At 52.1% G+C, this 17,124-nt stretch overlaps 1 protein-coding gene across 15 annotated transcripts in view; it reads right to left on the bottom strand.

Moving 5' to 3' along the window:
- Positions 1 to 405: 405 nt before the first annotated feature.
- The window catches only part of PTK2 (protein tyrosine kinase 2), a 261,868-nt gene continuing 245,149 nt past the window's right edge, over positions 406 to 17,124 (bottom strand). For 10 of the 15 annotated variants that reach the window (XM_058668437.1, XM_058668443.1, XM_058668442.1 and 7 more), the window contains 6 exons: positions 15,552 to 15,614; positions 10,519 to 10,558; positions 9,923 to 10,029; positions 6,243 to 6,398; positions 5,020 to 5,100; positions 406 to 1,699 (listed from right to left, as the gene is read on the bottom strand). In XM_058668437.1, coding sequence (XP_058524420.1) covers positions 1,487 to 1,699; positions 5,020 to 5,100; positions 6,243 to 6,398; positions 9,923 to 10,029; positions 10,519 to 10,558; positions 15,552 to 15,614 — 660 coding nt within the window. In that variant the 3' untranslated portion in view covers positions 406 to 1,486. The remainder of the gene's footprint in view (positions 1,700 to 5,019; positions 5,101 to 6,242; positions 6,399 to 9,922; positions 10,030 to 10,518; positions 10,559 to 15,551; positions 15,615 to 17,124) is intronic. The other 5 variants (XM_058668435.1, XM_058668439.1, XM_058668438.1 and 2 more) reach the window with 1 other exon arrangement.

Raw genomic sequence — 17,124 nt, 5'->3', positions numbered from 1 at the left:
TGACCTGTACCCTCCCGAGAGTCGTGGTGGCACTGTCCTCTGGGCTGAGGCCAGTGAGACGTCAACACCCACCCCCAGTCCCTTAACAGTGATGCTACTCTGAGCACATCCTCACAAGCCCATCGTAAAGGTGAGGAAATGGGCTCAGGAGACCACGGACACTGCACCTGAGACTGTCAGACCCCTGGAGCCTCCGGGGACCCGCGGTGGCTCGCCTTCCTCCCGCTGTCCCCAGTGGGGCAGGTCCAGGGAGCTTCCCTGACCAGGGGCGTGCACTCCAATGGCCCTTCAGGCTGGGCCAGTGGCTGACCGTGCCCTGCATGTCACGGGCATTACAGAGGGAATGGCAGTGGACTGGCGGTTATAAGTCACCTAACAATATTCAAACAATTTAAAAGGAAAGAATATTGCCACAAGAACTTTACTGATAACACCTCTTTAATAGGCTGAAGTAACTGTACAGTTCATTATATTCTTCCTGAGAATAATTTATATCCCCCAACACACTAAAGGGAGGGTGTATTTCTTCAAAATTATTTAACAGGATAGATGGTGTAACTAGACACCCAAAGCAAACCAAGTCCCTCTGTTTTTGCTGGATCCTCTCCTGGGAAGACAGACACATGACGTAAGGTTAGTTAGCTCCAGTGGCTGTAAAATAGTCAACATGGCTTTAATCTTTTCCTTATAAATTACATAAAAATGGAAAACAGGGGTGGTCCTGGAACTTCTTGATGGAGTTTGGAGGTGCTCTGGTATAAAGCACTTCTGCTTCCAAGAGGAATAACATTGCTACAAAAAACTGGCACGTGGTTCTGGTGAGGACAGGCGTCCAGCTGTGTTCTCCAGCCGGCTCCAGTCGGACGCTCCGCAGTCACAGGAAGTCGGAGGCAGGGAGCCAAGAGGGAGGCAGGTTGGTTTTTTCCTGAAAGGACTCAAGTCTTCAAAATAGAGCTTTAATATTCTTTCTTTGTAAAGAAGGGTTAGCATAATGCAACTGAAGGGTGTTCTAACAAACGAAAAATTCGAGTCTGGATAATATTCCGCGGCAGACCAGAAAATCCTCAGCCGCGTGGGTTTCCTGGAATTCTTCACAACATACTCTCCCTCCAACGTGCAGCGAAGGTGGCTCAGGAGTGAGCACACCTCCCCCCTTCGCCATTTCCATTAAAACACATCCTACATGAACAGAAACAGCTCTTCATGATCTCAAAAGCCTCTTAACGCGTAATTCCCATTCCCAGAAAAATGCCACATTTTGGATCCTGGATTTTTCAGAATATCACGATAAAAGAAACAAAAACAAAAACTCCCCCAAACCCAATCAAAATGTGGTTAAAACATACAAGAGAGAGAAGACTTTCAAGCAGCCGTCAACAGAGCTGGAGCCGTGGGCGCTGAGCCAGGGACACACAGGTCATCCTTCGCTGCTGGTGGAAGGCCAGAGAACATCTCCAGGGAGGGCAGGGAGGCGCGCCGCGCAAGCTCAGTGCGGTCTCGTCTGCCCAAGCATTTTGAGTCTTGCTTGATCAATCACATCGAGCAGGTTTTTGGCGTCCACGGCCAGCGCGTGAGCAGCTGTGAGCATCTGCTTCTTGTACTCCTGCTGCAGACTGGTCATGACGTACTGCTGGGCCAGCTTCATCTTGCTGATGAGCTCACCCAGGTCAGAGTTCAACAGCTTCTGTGCCATCTCGATCTGCAATGACAAGACAGGTCAGCTGGGCTGGCTTCCATGCAGTGTCTCAGGGAATTCTCACAAGTGTTTCTGGAGGAGTGCAGAAGCAGCTTAAGCCTTCCCTGGGAGCCAAAGGACAGAGTCCCAGCGCACCAGCACGTCACCTGCTGTCTGCTGCCCTTTAAAACCCTGCTGCCCAGAGCCGACATAAACCCACGCGACATTCACAGTTCAGACGGTGACAGAGCACACTTACATCACTGGGGACAACTGATCTGTTGAAGGCCACATGGCTCCCAAGTCTGGGATCCAAGAGAGAGCTTTGGTCTTCACTCCCAGGCCCCAGCTTCTTTTATGTCCTGGCTGCATCTCAAGATGGCCATTTGCTTGGCAAAAGGTAGTTTTGGGGTGTCACGAGATACCCCGCCCTGCCCAGGTGTAAGCAGCTTCAGACCTCTGTGGTCCCACACGGCCAGAACACTTCGCTCTGGAGTCCCACGACCTCCTGCATCGGTTCAACTGGCCATGGGCTCCTCTGCTCATTCACTGGCTTAGTAATTCCTGATCGCTCAGCACCAAGGCACTTGGCATTCTAGACAGAAATGACTGAACCATGTACACCAGAAGGCATGCACAGGGCACCCTGGGATGCACCACACAAGGAAACGCAGCTGGAGGAGGGCTGAGCCACGCCATCGCAGAGGGCAGGAACTGCACAGCACAGCTGGCTTACACACGTCCTGGACTACAAAAATAGCCTGGCTTCAACTGCAAAGCGCCTCCGCCATTCCAGGGGGAGGTGTATCCTGTGGAACTTGACGAAGGGCAGGAATCTGAGAGCTTGGGTAGTGACATAATCTAGAAAGACGCTCCAGAGATGTGGCTCTGGTGGCAAGGCAGAAGCCAAAGGCAACATCAGACAAGTCGGGAAAAAGGCAGCCGTGGCTCTCAGGGTGAGGGGTGCCAGCCCATCAATGGCGGGGGTCATGTGCCTGTCTGCATTGTGTGTGTGGTTAATGAGGTTGGGGTGGCAAGTACAAGGTGGCACCACTGACTATGAAGCCTGCAAGGAAACACAGGCAGCTCCTGGTGCTAACAAGACATGCAGTACACAGCTGATCAGTGCTCAGGGACAGGGCCAACACACTCAGGTTGGGAGGTGTCAAAAACAAGCGGGAGATGGTATGTCAAGGTAGCCAAGAAAAAGAGCCATGGAAGGGCCTTGGCAGGTGAGGAGTGAGGGGCTCTGAGTCTGAGGGGCTGCAGGGGGACAGGAGGGCCTTGGCAGGTGAGGAGTGAGGGGCTCTAAGTCTGAGGGGCTGCAGGGGGACAGGAGGGCCTTTGGCTGAGAGGCAGTCACAGCAGCGAGCAATTCTGAAGCAGGTGCAGCTGAGACTGCTCTCCCGGAGGCAGCTGGCAGGTGGGAGGGAGAGCAGGGGAAGGGAAGCAGGGAGGGAAGCAGGGAGGAGTCTGTCATCAGGGCGTAGGGGAGATGGCTGTGGGCTTTGTCAGCTACCACGCGTAGTGGCAACAGTCCTGCTAAAGTACTCACAGGTCACGACACCATTTTCTGGCTTTTGGCATACAGAACCTCACTTCTGGGCAAAGTCGTTGTTTGCCATGGATAGTCACTGCAAGTCCCAATGCAGCAGCTGATTCAGCTAAACCCCTCGCTGGCTAAGATTTCACAGTTATCCCATGGCAAGCAGTCAGAAGCATTTCCAAAGGATCCAAGTGGCTGTGTGCATTCCCAAAAGAACAACCCACAGCAGCGGATGTCGAGGGAATGCCTGGCTCAAAGTAACAGCCCCGGAGAGGAGCAACCCCGGAGCAGGAGTCCACACCAACCGTGTAGGACGCCGGCTGCAGGGCTCATCAACCCCACAGTCCACACCAACCGTGCAGGACGCTGGCTGCAGAGCTCATCAACCCCACAGGAGGATACCCTTCAGCCCCACTTCAATACTAGCACAGGAATGTCACGGATGGTAAGGCACACTTAAGGAACTATTCCAGGTCACAGGAGGGTGAGACAGGGTGTGTGCTGCTGGTTCTTAATGCCATGGGGAAAGCATCACAGGACAACCACTGCAGAGAACCTGACCCCACAGCAGGAACACAAACTACAGCCATGTGGGAGGTTCTGGAATGTGACAGCTGCTGGGTGCTTACGTAGAAGGGTGGCCTGACAGACACAAACGGAAGCAAGGCAGGGCAAGGGGACACGGTCTAACATTAGCAACAGAGGGGATGTGAGTGAGGACAGTGTTCAAAAGGCAATGAGAGCTGGGAGAAGGATGTTTAACAACTCTTTGAATTAATCTCAGTTTTTCTGTATATCTGAAATGATTTCATTACAAGTGTAAACAAATAAGAAAAAAACCAAAACAAGAAAGCTACTACTGGGTCAAAGGACAATGCTTGGGGAGGTGGGAGGTGGAGGGAAGAGGCATGAGAGCGGAGCCTGGCTGGGGACACACCTCACGTGAGCGAGTGACAGACATGGGCAGACTCCTAACCACACAACAGGTGCCTGTAGCTGGAGCAAGGTAACCGAGAGCATTTTCTTCCTTTCCTTTGACACGTAAGCCAGACAGAACCGCCAAAAGGTGGCAAAACCAATGACGGCTTCTGGGACACAGTGCTGTCAGGAAGCTCTGACACAAGAAAAACATGGGTTTATAATTTAAAAGCAATGTGTATCTGGCCTCTTGCAATCACGCTCTGGGAGGAAGCAGAGCCAGCAGTGCCTTCCACTCGTGTCTTCACTCTCAGTGCTGTAGTGAGCCCACCGCATGGCGGCTCTGCAGTTGGCTGGCACCAACAGGCGCCACTGCCGACTGCTTCTACGCTGTGTGATGGGCTACGGCAAGGCCCAGCCTTACTGGGAGGGCCATCACCCACAGGGCAGGGACAGCCAGTCTCTGCGGGCCACACACTGCAGCCACCTCTGTCCAACTGCACTCTGGATGCCCCCCAGGGCTGTGCCCACCTCTCTGGATGACTGTATTCCCCCGATGCCCCCACCCGGGGCTATGCCTACCTCACAGGGTCACTGTATCCCTCGGATGCCCCCAGCGTTGTGCCTACCTCGCAAGGTCACTGTATCCCCCCGGATGCACCCACCCGGCTGGGGCTGTGCCTGCTTCTCAGGGTGACTGTGCCCCCAGGACGCCCCCAGTGCTGTGCCTACTTCTCAGGGTGAGTGTGCCCCTAGGATGCCCCCAGTGCTGTCCTCACCTCTCAGGTGACTTTATCCCCCGATGCCCCCACGCGGGTGGGGCTGTGCCTACCTCGCAGGGTGAGTGTGCCCCCCAGGATGCCCCCAGTGTTGTGCCTACCTCTCGGTGCGTGCTGGTCGGGAGCACAGGGATGGTCTCATCCACGGTGGCCAACAAAGTCCTTAGAGCCAAGCCAACTTCCTAACAGAGGACAAGCACAAGCAGCATCAGCACACCATCCAGACCAGCCTCAAGGAGGTCACAGTCACTGTTCCTTTCAGGGACATTTCTTCTGTGTCCTTTCTGCCTGTGTAATTCCCCTTATTTACTTACTGTGTTTGAAAGGCAGAGAGACAGAGACAAGAAGAGGTCTTCCCTCTGCTGCCTCACTCGCAGGATGCCTGAGAACAGCTGTGGTGAGGCAGGCTTAGTCGGAGGCTGAACTCCTGCAGGTCTCTCCTGCGGTGGCCAGACTCCAGCACCTGAACCATCACCCGCTCCCCAGGGCATACGTGAGCAGGCTACGGGCACTGGGAGCAGAGCCAGGCCTAGAATACAGGCCCTGCCCTGCGGGGTGCCTGGGCCCAAGCAGGATCCTAATGGCTGTGCAATGCCTGCTCCCGTCCCCCGTCCCAATCCTCTGAGCACAGAGTGGTTGTCTCACGCTGAGCCCCACTGTGGGAACCAGGAAGCTCTGGCTCCCCTTCCCCACACACAGTCCTGACAGTCTTCCGGCTAGCTCCCTGGGGAAGGACGGGCTGGAGGACAGCAGTGCAAGGAAGTCAAGTTACACAGGGTCAGACCGGTAAGCTGCAAGCTGAGAGCACAGCCAGCCTGCCAACACAGGCAGGGACCACGACAGCATCGTTCCTCTGGTCCTCACTGAACTCCAGGCCTTCCAGGCACACTCAGAGAACACTCAAAGCACAAGGCATGCAAGGGAGAGCACAGGCATGCTGAGGAGTCCCGCGGAGACTCAGGCAGGAACACAAAGATGTGAGTGGGAACGGTAAGCATGCAATCCCAACACCGTCCCTCTGGGGAAAAGCCTTAAAAGGCAGGCACGTCTCTGGCACTTATTGGACTAAACAAGCACAGAGCAAAGTGCTGGGACAGAGCTGGGACACCCATGCCCTGTAGCGGTGGCTCAGTGTGAGCCCTGCCCTGCGCCCGACTGCAGCTCGCTTTACTCAGTCCAAGCTGCAGCTCTGAGCAGTGCGCAGGACCAGACAGTGCTGATCGACACCGCCAGCCCTCGGGGCCTTTGGCAGCAATCTCAAAGCGACACATCTGACCTGGGGGCAGAAACCATCCTGCCGCTTGTGAGTGGGCATGCGCTTTACCTTCACCATGGGCACGTACTCCTCCGGCGGGGCTGGCTGGATCTTGCTGGACATCTCGATGACGGCTTTCACCAGGCCTGTCACATTCTCATACACCTTGTCGTTGGAGCGGTCCAGGTTGGCGGTAGGAGGGGGGCTGATTTCCTGGGGCTGAAGCTGAGAACACAGAAGCAGGTCACGTTTCTACTTTCCAGCAGATGGCGTAGTATCACCACAATTAGGTCAGAGAGGGTCTTTAAATTTGGAGATCAAAGCAGATAACTGTTTCTCTTGTTTCTAAGGATACAGTTCAGTTTGAGAATGACAGTAAAGCAATTCATCCAAGTGGCAAATAAATCAAGCACTGATTTTTTTCTAATTTTGAGCTCAGTAAAAGGAAACGACACAAAATCACATCTTAGACTGAAATCCCAATTCCTTCACAGAAGTGATTCGATGTTCCCGACCCCAAAATCATTTATCACCGAGAAACAAGTCATTTACATACACCTATGAGAGTTTACTGAATTTCAGAGAAAGTCTTCCTTGGCCAGTGGTCAAAAAATGCCACATTAGACTAAGAATTTCCACCCATTTTGATTTAAGCAGTGAAACCCGTGTTGCTCGGCTCAGCTGCCTTCCAACCACGAACCAGAAGTGTGTCGTCAGCTTCAGAAAGCCTCAAGCGGATGCTGTGCCTGCGTTCGGAGCCGCGACACTGCCAGCAACCTTCCTGCCCTAGAACTGCCCAGATGGCTTGGTGCAGGCGTGGGCTGACCACGGGGCCGCCCAGGCTCAGCCGCACACCGAGCTGACCGGAGGAGGAGACGAAGCCCTGAGTGCAGGTGAGTTCCCAGGTCCCCCAGGAGCTCTTCGGCAGTATTCGCAAACCCAAATTGATCAGAATTACACGAGGCACAAAGTGGATGGACTATTTCTTTTAAAAGGGCCGTAATGGTGTTTCACCAGGAGCCAGCCGCTGGTGCAGAGTCCGCCAAGGCAGGTGCCTCCCGTAAGCCTGCTGGGCCTTTGCCCAGGTGGTCTTAATAGGTGTGTTCTGTTCCTGGTTGTTGCACAGTCTGAGCATGAGGCAGAAACAACCAGAACAGCTGCATCACTATGAAGATGCCCGAGCAAACACTGATGGAGATTCTGGCATCTGGCACAAATGCCCCCCCACTGGGCTTCCCTGCTTCCCCGCCCAGAATGGTGTGCAGGGCTGGGTGTAGGCAAGAGAGCTGGACAGACACACGGACACAATGTGCTTACCCTCCATGGCTATTGTCGAACGGAAGGTGAGGAAAAGTTAAAGGAATTTAACAGAGAAAGGGAAAAAAGAAAAACAATATTAATAAAGGCAGCAGACAATCCCCACCCTCACACGCACGAGCGCACACCGTCAGCTCCGCTTGCTGTACCCAAGCAGCAGCCCTGCCACAGCCTCTCGGCAGAGTCGCACAGTCCCTAAGCTCACCTGCCATGCACCAGGCTAGCTCCATGAGGTCAGCAAGGGCCAGAGCATGCAGAGGCTGAGGGACCTCGTGGCAACAGGGCAAGAGTCAACAGAACTAGGGCTCATCAGAGCAGAGAGGAGACACACACTTCAGCCCTGAGAAGGGGCAAGGCCTCTGTCCCCTGCCTGGCCCTCAACATCTCTGTCAACCTATCAGGACCCCTCATTTGGGCGTAGCCCAGATCCCTGGCTCAGGCTGTGTTGGAAGACAATAAGAGGTTCTTTTAAAAATAAAGTAAAACAGAAAGCCTATGGTCAGGTTTAACTACTTTACACCAAGCAGTGTTAAACTTTTTCTGTTGTCCAACCCATGGCTGTCCCACTATGACTACCAAGTGTACTGGGGAGACCTGAGTATCTTGCTTTCCTTAGAAACGTCTGGAAGAAAGTGTGTTCTCTAATACCCAGAACTGTGTAAAGAGAGGGGAGGCAGTCACTGCTGTGTCTGTCTGAGAGGTGTCTCCCTGTATCTTAAGCACGAGACTGCAGGGCTGTGGCCATGCCACTCCAAATTCCACCAACACACCTGGGCAGCGCGTCCTGGGGAAGGTGCCAAGGAGAAGCTCACCAGCAGGTGACCTGAGGCCCCTCGGCCTCACATGCAGAGAGGGATGGAGGTGAACCTGTTTCAAGCTTCCCTTCATTGCACTCCACCCTCTGCAGCTCTTGTCCCGGGGGCTCTGCAGGACGCTCTCAGGGACAGCCCACAGGGTCCTTCCCAAAGTGACATCGTCATTAGAGAGAAATCTGCTTTTGGTTTTCTATGTTCCAGAGCCTGACAATTTGGAAACTCCGTGGTTGGCAGTGACAGACCACCATCCTCCACCAATGCGGCCCACGCTAACCACTGAGGGTGAGGCTGAAGGGCGAGGACACGAGCCATCCAGGAAGAATGCAGCCTAGACTTGTGGCTGGTGTCATGTGGATGAACACTGCAGTCATACCTAACTACAAGTAGGTATTTCTCTCTGCAAACAACACTGCTCTTTCAGCCTGGCCTCACAGCAGTGCCTGCCAAGTAGAGGGGTAAGGAGGAAGTACACACATGCATTTTACATTTATTCCTTATCGAAAACGGGTACTTGGCATATTTTAGAAAAGCAGAGCTGTCATCAAGACTCCTGCTTGTCTGATTTCCCACATAATGACATTTCCTCACCGTGTTGCTGCTCACTGCAGAATGGCGGCGTGTGGAACTCTGGGGGCCTGTCTCTAAGACCTGTTTGCATGTGGCTCATGTTGGGGCACACACCAGTCTGGGAGTTGCCTCCAAGGAAACACATTAGGAGAGGTGTGGTAGCAAGCTCCTCACAGGTGTTCTGGGAGTCATCCTTACCATCGGAAGCCCTGCCAGAGGCCTGGGTGTCCAGGAGCTGGCAACTGTGAGCACGGGTTCTGGGTGCTGAGCCTCAAAGCAGAGGGCCCAGCTATACTTGCATGATGCCCCTGGGGAACAGGGTCCCCTGAGGCAGAGCCACCCGCTCTCCTTCTGGCTCTCCCTCAGGTCTGCAGGCCGATTGCCATCCCGGGCCCGCACACAGCATCGTCTCTACCTCCCTGACTCCTTAGACAACAAGGAACCTGACTTGAGAGCACATGTGTCACTGAGTCTCCTGCGAAGCATGTTCCCTCGAGGGGAAGTGCAAGCTGCTGTCTGAGCCAGGCAGGAGCAGCAGTGCCTCCTGGAAACTGCACGGGACCAGAGCAGCCACCACCACCACTGTCTCAGCCTCCTGCTCTCCACGGAGCTGGGAACTGCAGAGGCACCAGGCCAAGGGGCAGCTTGTGGCTGCTCGTGCCTGAGCCAGTGCTCCTGCTGCCCAACAAGGGCTCTCCTCAGTACACATGTTCACAGTGGTCCATTTCCTGGATGGACAGGGATGGAAGTGGGCCCACAGGTCATGCCTACAGACTCCCAGACGGGGAGCCACGGAAGGTCCTGGCTCTGCCTGGGAACCCTGGTTTCATAAACCTCAAAAAGACTCACATACAAGAGCAGGATCTGACCAAGCTCCTGCAGTCATGCTGAGACGCATGGGACCAAAAGGATTCCTGTGTGGTCAGCTTCTCAGGGCCTCTCAGAGGGTCGGGGACCAACCCAGCACAGCCCCTGCCTGTTGGCCCTATGGTGGATGTCCTCAACCGAGAATCCTACAAGCAGCGTGTGGCTCAGTGTGCAGATGCCCACCTTAATGCCCTCGTTGTAGCTGTCCCCGGGACTGGCGAGGCTGGCGAGGCTGCCCAGGTGGCCAGGGGCTCCAGGCCGTGGCGGCTTCTTTGGCGGAGCTGCAGGATCTGATAAAGGGGAAGGATTCCCACTGAGTAACATGCTAACAAAGAAATCAGACAGCCCCAACACATTGACACCAAACCCACATTAGTCTAAGGAGGCATTTCTGATGCACTATGGCAAGGAACGCTGCTTTCCACTCCCCTACCCACGGGCTATGGGGGTTGGCACCAGGCCTGGTACTGTCTGCAGAGGGTTCCAGGAAGGGTGGCACTTGGCCCAGCAGTTAAGATGCCTGACTGCAGCTTCCTGTGCATGTGCACCCTGGGAGGCAGCGGATGGTCCACGAGATGAGCCTCCCACCGCGAGGAACTGCATTATGCCTGGCTAGCAGCCCCTTGGAGAGGGAGCCAGAGGATGGAGACCTCTGTAACTCCAACAAAGCAGACAGAACTCCATGCAGGACTTCCATAGCCACGATACTGTCGACCTGTAAAACTGCTTTTACCAAAGCACACAGACTTGACATACAATTCATTCCTCTCTTCACTTACCTGGCTTACCCACAGGCTGGTATATGTGTTGGCCTCCAGTCTATGGGAAAAGGAAAGGTCAGTGAATGCACAGCTGTGTACACCTGGGAGCAGCTCTTCCTCAGGTTTCTACTGTCCACTCCCATTTCTGTGCCAGATGCTGTGGCCTTGGACGTCAAACATGTGTGTGATTAGGCAAATAAGGGACTGCAGAAAGCGCTGGTGGTGACAAGCCCGGGAACTCCAGGACCACGAGGAGGAACAGCCACAGCACAGTGATAGAGTCCATGCAGTAGGTGTGTATAACACGAAGGTGTGAAGAGAACAGCTCCCTGACTGGCAGGGCCCGGGGAGCTACCAGCTGCTTAGCAGGGCTAAGTGGATTCATCTCTGACCACCTTGACGCAGTTTTCACTCCCCTTCGCATGGGCACTCAACCACCCCACTAAGAATTTTGTAATCTATTGAGGCATTGTCTGCCCCTGTGAGATGGCTTTGGCAAATAATATCAGCTTGAGAGTTAATGTTACTGATAATGTCCTGGTGAGTGGGCCTTTAACTACACACAGGAGTATAATTAAGTCTGTGCTGTTTACCCATTGCCATAAAATCTGGCCCAGATATTTAGCATGCTTTCTGGGGAATGGCTTGATAAGAGGGACCCTAAAAGTTATCCTGTTACTGTGACCCTAAAGGTCATTCTGCTATGACAAAGAATATAGTTACTGTGACCCTAAAGGCCATCCTGCTATGACGAAGAATATAGCTACTGTAACCCTGAAGCCTATCCTGCTAAGGCAAAAAATATAGTTACTGTGGTCTTAAAGGTTAGCCTGTCCTTGCAATTCTTTAGAATATAGAAAATGTAGCTGTTTTAGTTGTTTTCATAAATTTTTAGCTAGAGGAAATACAGGGTGATTTCACTAACATCATAAAGATATATTTTTGATTATTGTTTGATCACTTATGAAGTTGTAGAGCCTGCAGTTGTAGAGGAATGTAATGTTTATAACTTTTTGTCTTAGATCTTCATGTTTTTTCTCTCTTGATGTATTTCTCCCATTTAGTGATAGATAAGTTGAATAAGAATTGTATTAGGAGTGTATTACTGCATAAGATGTGTTGTCTACTGAAAAACTCTTGGTTGCAACGTTGGAATGGATAATGCCTTGTCTAATACTGAAACAATTTGTAGAATTGTCTTTGGAAACACTCACTCATCCATTGTAGAGTTGAAACTTAAATAGAGTAACTTAGCTCATTGCTAACTGCAATTCTTTCCGCCGTTTTTACCCTTGCTTTACTTGTTTGGTTAACAAACTGTGAGCTTACAGACCTATGGCCAACTAATGTCAATAACCCCGATCCCCATAGACCAAGGCCCCAGTCCTTTTAACTCATACGTAATTCAAGGTAGGGGTCTGGTTGACACAGATGGCGCCTAGGTTATAGCCCAGACCTGAGGAGAGCAGATGAAGACTGGCAAGCCAAGATAAGCAAGGAATGTGGAATCCTTCCTCAATCATTTCTCAAAAAGTTGTAAATTGTGTCCCCCTGAAGCTATGTCAATATGCCCCTAAGAAAAAACTTTGTACTGCTTCTGTATAAATAAAGCGGACAGCTTTCTCGCTTAGTCCACCACGATCAAGGAATCTGGTGGTCCGTCTCCTTTCTTTCTCTCTTCACGCCTCATCCACGCACCCTTCCCGAGCTCCGAACCTCGGCCGGAGCTGGACTCCGGCAGCACAGGAAAGGGATTTAAAGCGCCCAAGTCTTCCCAATGTCTGTGCCCTCTGCTCACACCAGCGCTCCGGGCATGCTGTCTACCCACTGCCGTAAGTGAGCAGGACCAGAGTGAGGCCCAGCACTACAAGGAGGTCTTGGCGTATCTAGACACTGTCGGCTCTGAAGTACTCAGGGCCTTTGTGATCTAGAGCTACATCTCCATCAGTGCCAGGTCCAGCAAGAGCTCATGCAAAGAAATAACCTAACAGTCCCTGGCTCCCACTCTCACTCCATTCAAGTACAGTTTCCCTGGAACTGGCAAGCAGCCATCTAACGGCCTGTCTGAAGGACCTGCGGAGCCGTCGGAGCCTGAGGGTGGGAAGTCTTCTACAACGCGCTGTTCTCTGCTGCAGACACTGCAACACGCTACTCTGATTCAGCAAGGAGTTAATGAACCCGTTCTCTTTTTTGAAGGGCAGAGGGAGTGAGCAAGAGAATCAAGACAGTTTCCATCTTCCTTTTCACTGCCCAAATGCTGGCAATGGCTGGCCCAGGGCCCGGAGCCAGGGGTCCTGTCATGGGAGGTGTCCCTTGCTGCCTCCAAGGACCTGCACTGGCAGGAAGCAGCTGGAGCCAGCAACCAAAGAGACTTCACACAGACATGGCATCTTAATGCAGAGACTCCTCAGGCGGCTGCCTGAGGCTCCTGGCTTTGCCCTGGGCGATACTGCTTGGGAACTCAAACAGATGAAAACATTATTTTCCTAAAGACAAAGCTAAAAACAAACAAACCAAAACCAAACCAAAACAACAAAAATCTGAGGAATGTTTTGGTTGATACTCGGACAAGAAAGTTCAGTTAGTTAGAAAATCTTCAGGAATCCTGGCATCATCCAGCAATCTGAACTCAGGTGCAGCAAATGCCAGGCAGCCATGACGGCCGGGGCAGAGCCAGGCCACACTCACCGCTGTGCGCATCTGGCTGTGGGCCTCACAAGGCAGGACTGCTTGGGATCCTGGGCCTTCCACTTTAAACTGAGGCTGACAACACTTGCCTAACAACTGTAGTCACAAAAAGACTCTGGAAAAGTCGAAACAATCACTACTTTTCATTCACAATGAGGGAATAAGCTTTTAAAAGCCAGTTATCTTTAGGAGAGGATGAAATGGTAACGGTGTGTGAACATCCCCTGGAGAGAGGCAGCTCCTGAAGCCCAGAGGCCATCTGTGGCATGCGGACAGGAATGCCACGAGGCTCCCGTGAGCTGCCATGCACAGACCACTCAGCACAGCCTCCGCAGGACTACGCCGTCTTCCTTCACTTGGGCTGGCACACCAAATTGCGAGCCCACAGTCAGGGGGGCACGGCATGGGTCATCTGACTGCATTTCGGAATGATCCCTCTACCTAGGGCTCTGAGTCTGCATATTTTCAGATTCTTTTCTATGTGCCACAGACTGGAACACAAGGACTTTCCTTTTCTCCCAAGTTTCCTGTTGGCCATGTTGTAAGCAGGGAGTCCTTGAAGATGTTTTTCCGAGTCTACTTCCTCCTCAACAATTCAAACATATCCTTTGGTTAGGTGTTACGTCTTTTTAACGAGAGGAAGGCTCCATATGTGGAGACGTCAAATGGCAAAGAATGTGACGTTGCCCATGAGCTAAGGAGTGTCTGACATGTAGTGTCTGCGGACAGCACACTTGGCAGGAAATGCCAAGCCAGTGCAGGCTGATCCTCAAGGCGGCAGATCTCAGGGACGCAATGTGACAGCTGGTCACTCCATAACAGCCATCTTCCTGCTGGGTGGCAACACAGTCTCATGGATGTGGAACTGTAATTAAGCTAGGGGCTACATTCTGTTCAAAGATGTTTATCATGGAAAGATCCAGAAAACATGTGACATAAGCTCATTTTAAAATTCAGTGCTATTTTAAAATGGCTTCTATTTTACTGATTTGAAAGGCAGAGATCAAGAGAATGAGAGACAGTGAGAGAGATCTGCTAGTTCAACTCTCCAATGTTGACAACCAGCAGGGCTGGAACAGCCTGAGCCTTTGGAGTTAGGAAGTCATTCAGGTCAGCATGGGTGGCAGGGACACACCTGTGGGAGTGAGCTGTTACCTGCTACCTGGTGGCAGGGGCACACCTGTGGGAGTGAGCCGTTACCTGCTGCTTCCCAGGGGTGTGTTAGAGGGATACTGGAATTGGGAGTACACCCAGGTCTTAATCCAGATCCTCTACCATGGGATATGGGCATCCCGAGCACAATTAACCACAACGCCAAATGCCTGTCTGTGTTATTCTATTTATCTAAAAATGATTTAGTTATTTGAAAGTCAGAGATATATAGAGGGAGGGAGGGAGGGGGAGAGAGAGAGAAACCCTCTCATTTGCTGCGTCACACTCCCCAAATGGCTGCAACAGCCTGGGCAGGCCAGACTGAAGCCAGGAGCCCCATGCAGGTCTCTGCTGGCGGCAAAGGCACCCACTTGCTCCCAGAAGCATTAACAGGGCATTGCACAGCAGGCAGGGCAGCCAGGTCTTGAAGTGGAGGTCATACCGCATGCCAACATTACATGCAGTGGACCAACCTCCTATACCATCGTACCAACTAATTTACATACAGGGAAATTGTGTAAAAGACTCCGAGCTCAGTGTAGATGGGTGCACAGACCTGTTCAGCCCTGTTCAGAGGGATGCTCAGGGTCCCCTGCCCCTACACTGCGAACTTTATCTCCCCTTGCTGGTGACCCAAGAGACAACAGCCAATGTCCAAAGGAACCTACACCAACTTTAACCAGACATCTCCTGGGCAAAAGTCTAGCGAAACAGTTGAGATTACTTTTCTCCAAATACCTGAGGTTTCTTACAAGGTTTAAATATACTGTTGAAATAATCATAAAGTACTTTTTTTGAGAAATTTCAGACAATTCTCTCATACAACACTGAGAAGAAAAAAAATTCTTGATCGAGCAAGTCTTCAGTGACTGTGAAACATGCAGTGAGAATATAGAAACGCAGCAAACGACCAATGTGCACAGCAGTAAATATGTGTATTTATTTCTTTTGTTAAAACAGATTTTGGCTTACTTCTAAAACACCTGCATCAATAATAGGACAGAAAACCTGTGTATCTGAGTAAGAACTTTGGACTGTATACTCCAGAGTTTAATTCATACTGGCTACAATGTTCACTTTATTTTTAAAATGGATTGTCCTGTCTCATATTACATATACTGAGAGTAGATACCTCAGAACCAAAAAATGGTGGCCCATGCACCCAAGAACTGGAAATCTACCCTGAACACAAACTTGGGACAGCTGCTTACCGGACCCTGGAGACCTCCATCCTCCCGGTCAATGCTGCCTCGAGAGAGCCGCGCATCAGGCTTCTAGGGAAATCAAGCAAAACAGGTTCACAGTTGACATGAAGACCAGTGACAGGGCTATACAAAACTCCTTCCTTTTCTAACCCCAAGTGTTCTTGAAAACAGCCTCAAAGCTCAGCAGTGACCTGGGCAAGAGCTGTATCCATCTTCCTGCGCACACACATGCTACACATCCCCAGCCCCCAGCAGCCCTGGCCTCTGCCCACATCACTCAGCAGAGCAGCACGGTGTGCTTTCCCCACCTGACACTGCGCCTGACCTGCAGTGCTTGCAGGCACTTACCTGTTTGCCACAGTACAGAAACCAAACCGAGGGATCCAGATTTAATGAACATTTTACAATTATCAGAATAAACAAAGTAGCCAACATACCTTTATGATGAAGGAATGTGGAAGGTTTATGAAAACTAATCTGCTCTGGCAAGAGAGGACTTCGTGACGCCCCAGCGGTCAGCCACACTGGCCCCTGCTGCCCCAAGGCTAGCCACACATTTCTGCCGGCAATACCCACCCACCCTTCACGGTGCAGGGCCACACCCTTCACTGTGGGCAAGCACACAGATCGTGTACCCTACAGAGACTCTGTTGGCAGCCTTCACCTGCTGTTACACAGGAAGGCTGCCGTCTGTTTACTGCACCTACTAAAGGTCTAGCATCGAGGACATGGTCCCCAAGCACGTGTTGGGGTGCAGAAGCAGGAGGAGGCTTAGCCTCCCCCTTCCTTTCCAGCTCCCTGTTGTAGCCTGAATCTAGTCTGTCTCTCTGCCAATCACTGTCTTGGATGTGATGTTATTTCTGCAATCCCAAAGCCTGACTACCCTTCCTGTGGACAGTGTCTCACTGTGGCGTTTGAGGCCTTGCAGCTCCCACCTGCCAGAGACCACATGAGCCAGAGCTGGCTCTAACATGAACTCTGCCAGGACAGGACCCCTCATCTGCCCTTCCCTACCTGCTCCCAGTGCCCAGAACAAACTGGATTGACAGAGAATGCTAAGTAAGGTTTGTGAACGGTCATATGGAAAGGGCTCTGGCTGACAGCTACTGACTGATTTAGAGGCTGGAACAGCAGCAGAGGGTAGCCTTTTCATTGGAGACCAGGTGCTCCAAGGCACCCAGATCCATTGAGTGTTGACCTGGCATGGCCAGCACACGGCGTGCCTCCTGCTGGCACACAGCATGCACCCAACACAACCCACTGAACTCCCTCCCTCCAGTGGGAAAACGGACATTTACAATGATGCTGAATATGCCTTCCTGCATTTTCTAAGTACACCCCACACAGCTCGCACAGGGAAGGCGAGCAGCCCAGAGCTGTGCAGTCAGTGTGCTGCACAGAACAAGGCGCTGGCCTTCTTCCACAAGGAATACCCTGCAGGCACCAAGTACCAATGAGACAGGCTGCGAGGACTGGCTTCCTGTGCTGTGCTCCTGTGAAGTGACCACCCACACCGTGGGACGAGGCACAGGGCTCCCCTGACCCTCATGCGCACCTGTGCAGCGCGTGGGATCATCCC

Source organism: Ochotona princeps, chromosome 9, assembly GCF_030435755.1.
Source record: "Ochotona princeps isolate mOchPri1 chromosome 9, mOchPri1.hap1, whole genome shotgun sequence".
In the NCBI taxonomy this organism is placed as follows: domain Eukaryota; kingdom Metazoa; phylum Chordata; class Mammalia; order Lagomorpha; family Ochotonidae; genus Ochotona; species Ochotona princeps.
This window is presented reverse-complemented; position numbering and strand designations above follow the sequence as displayed.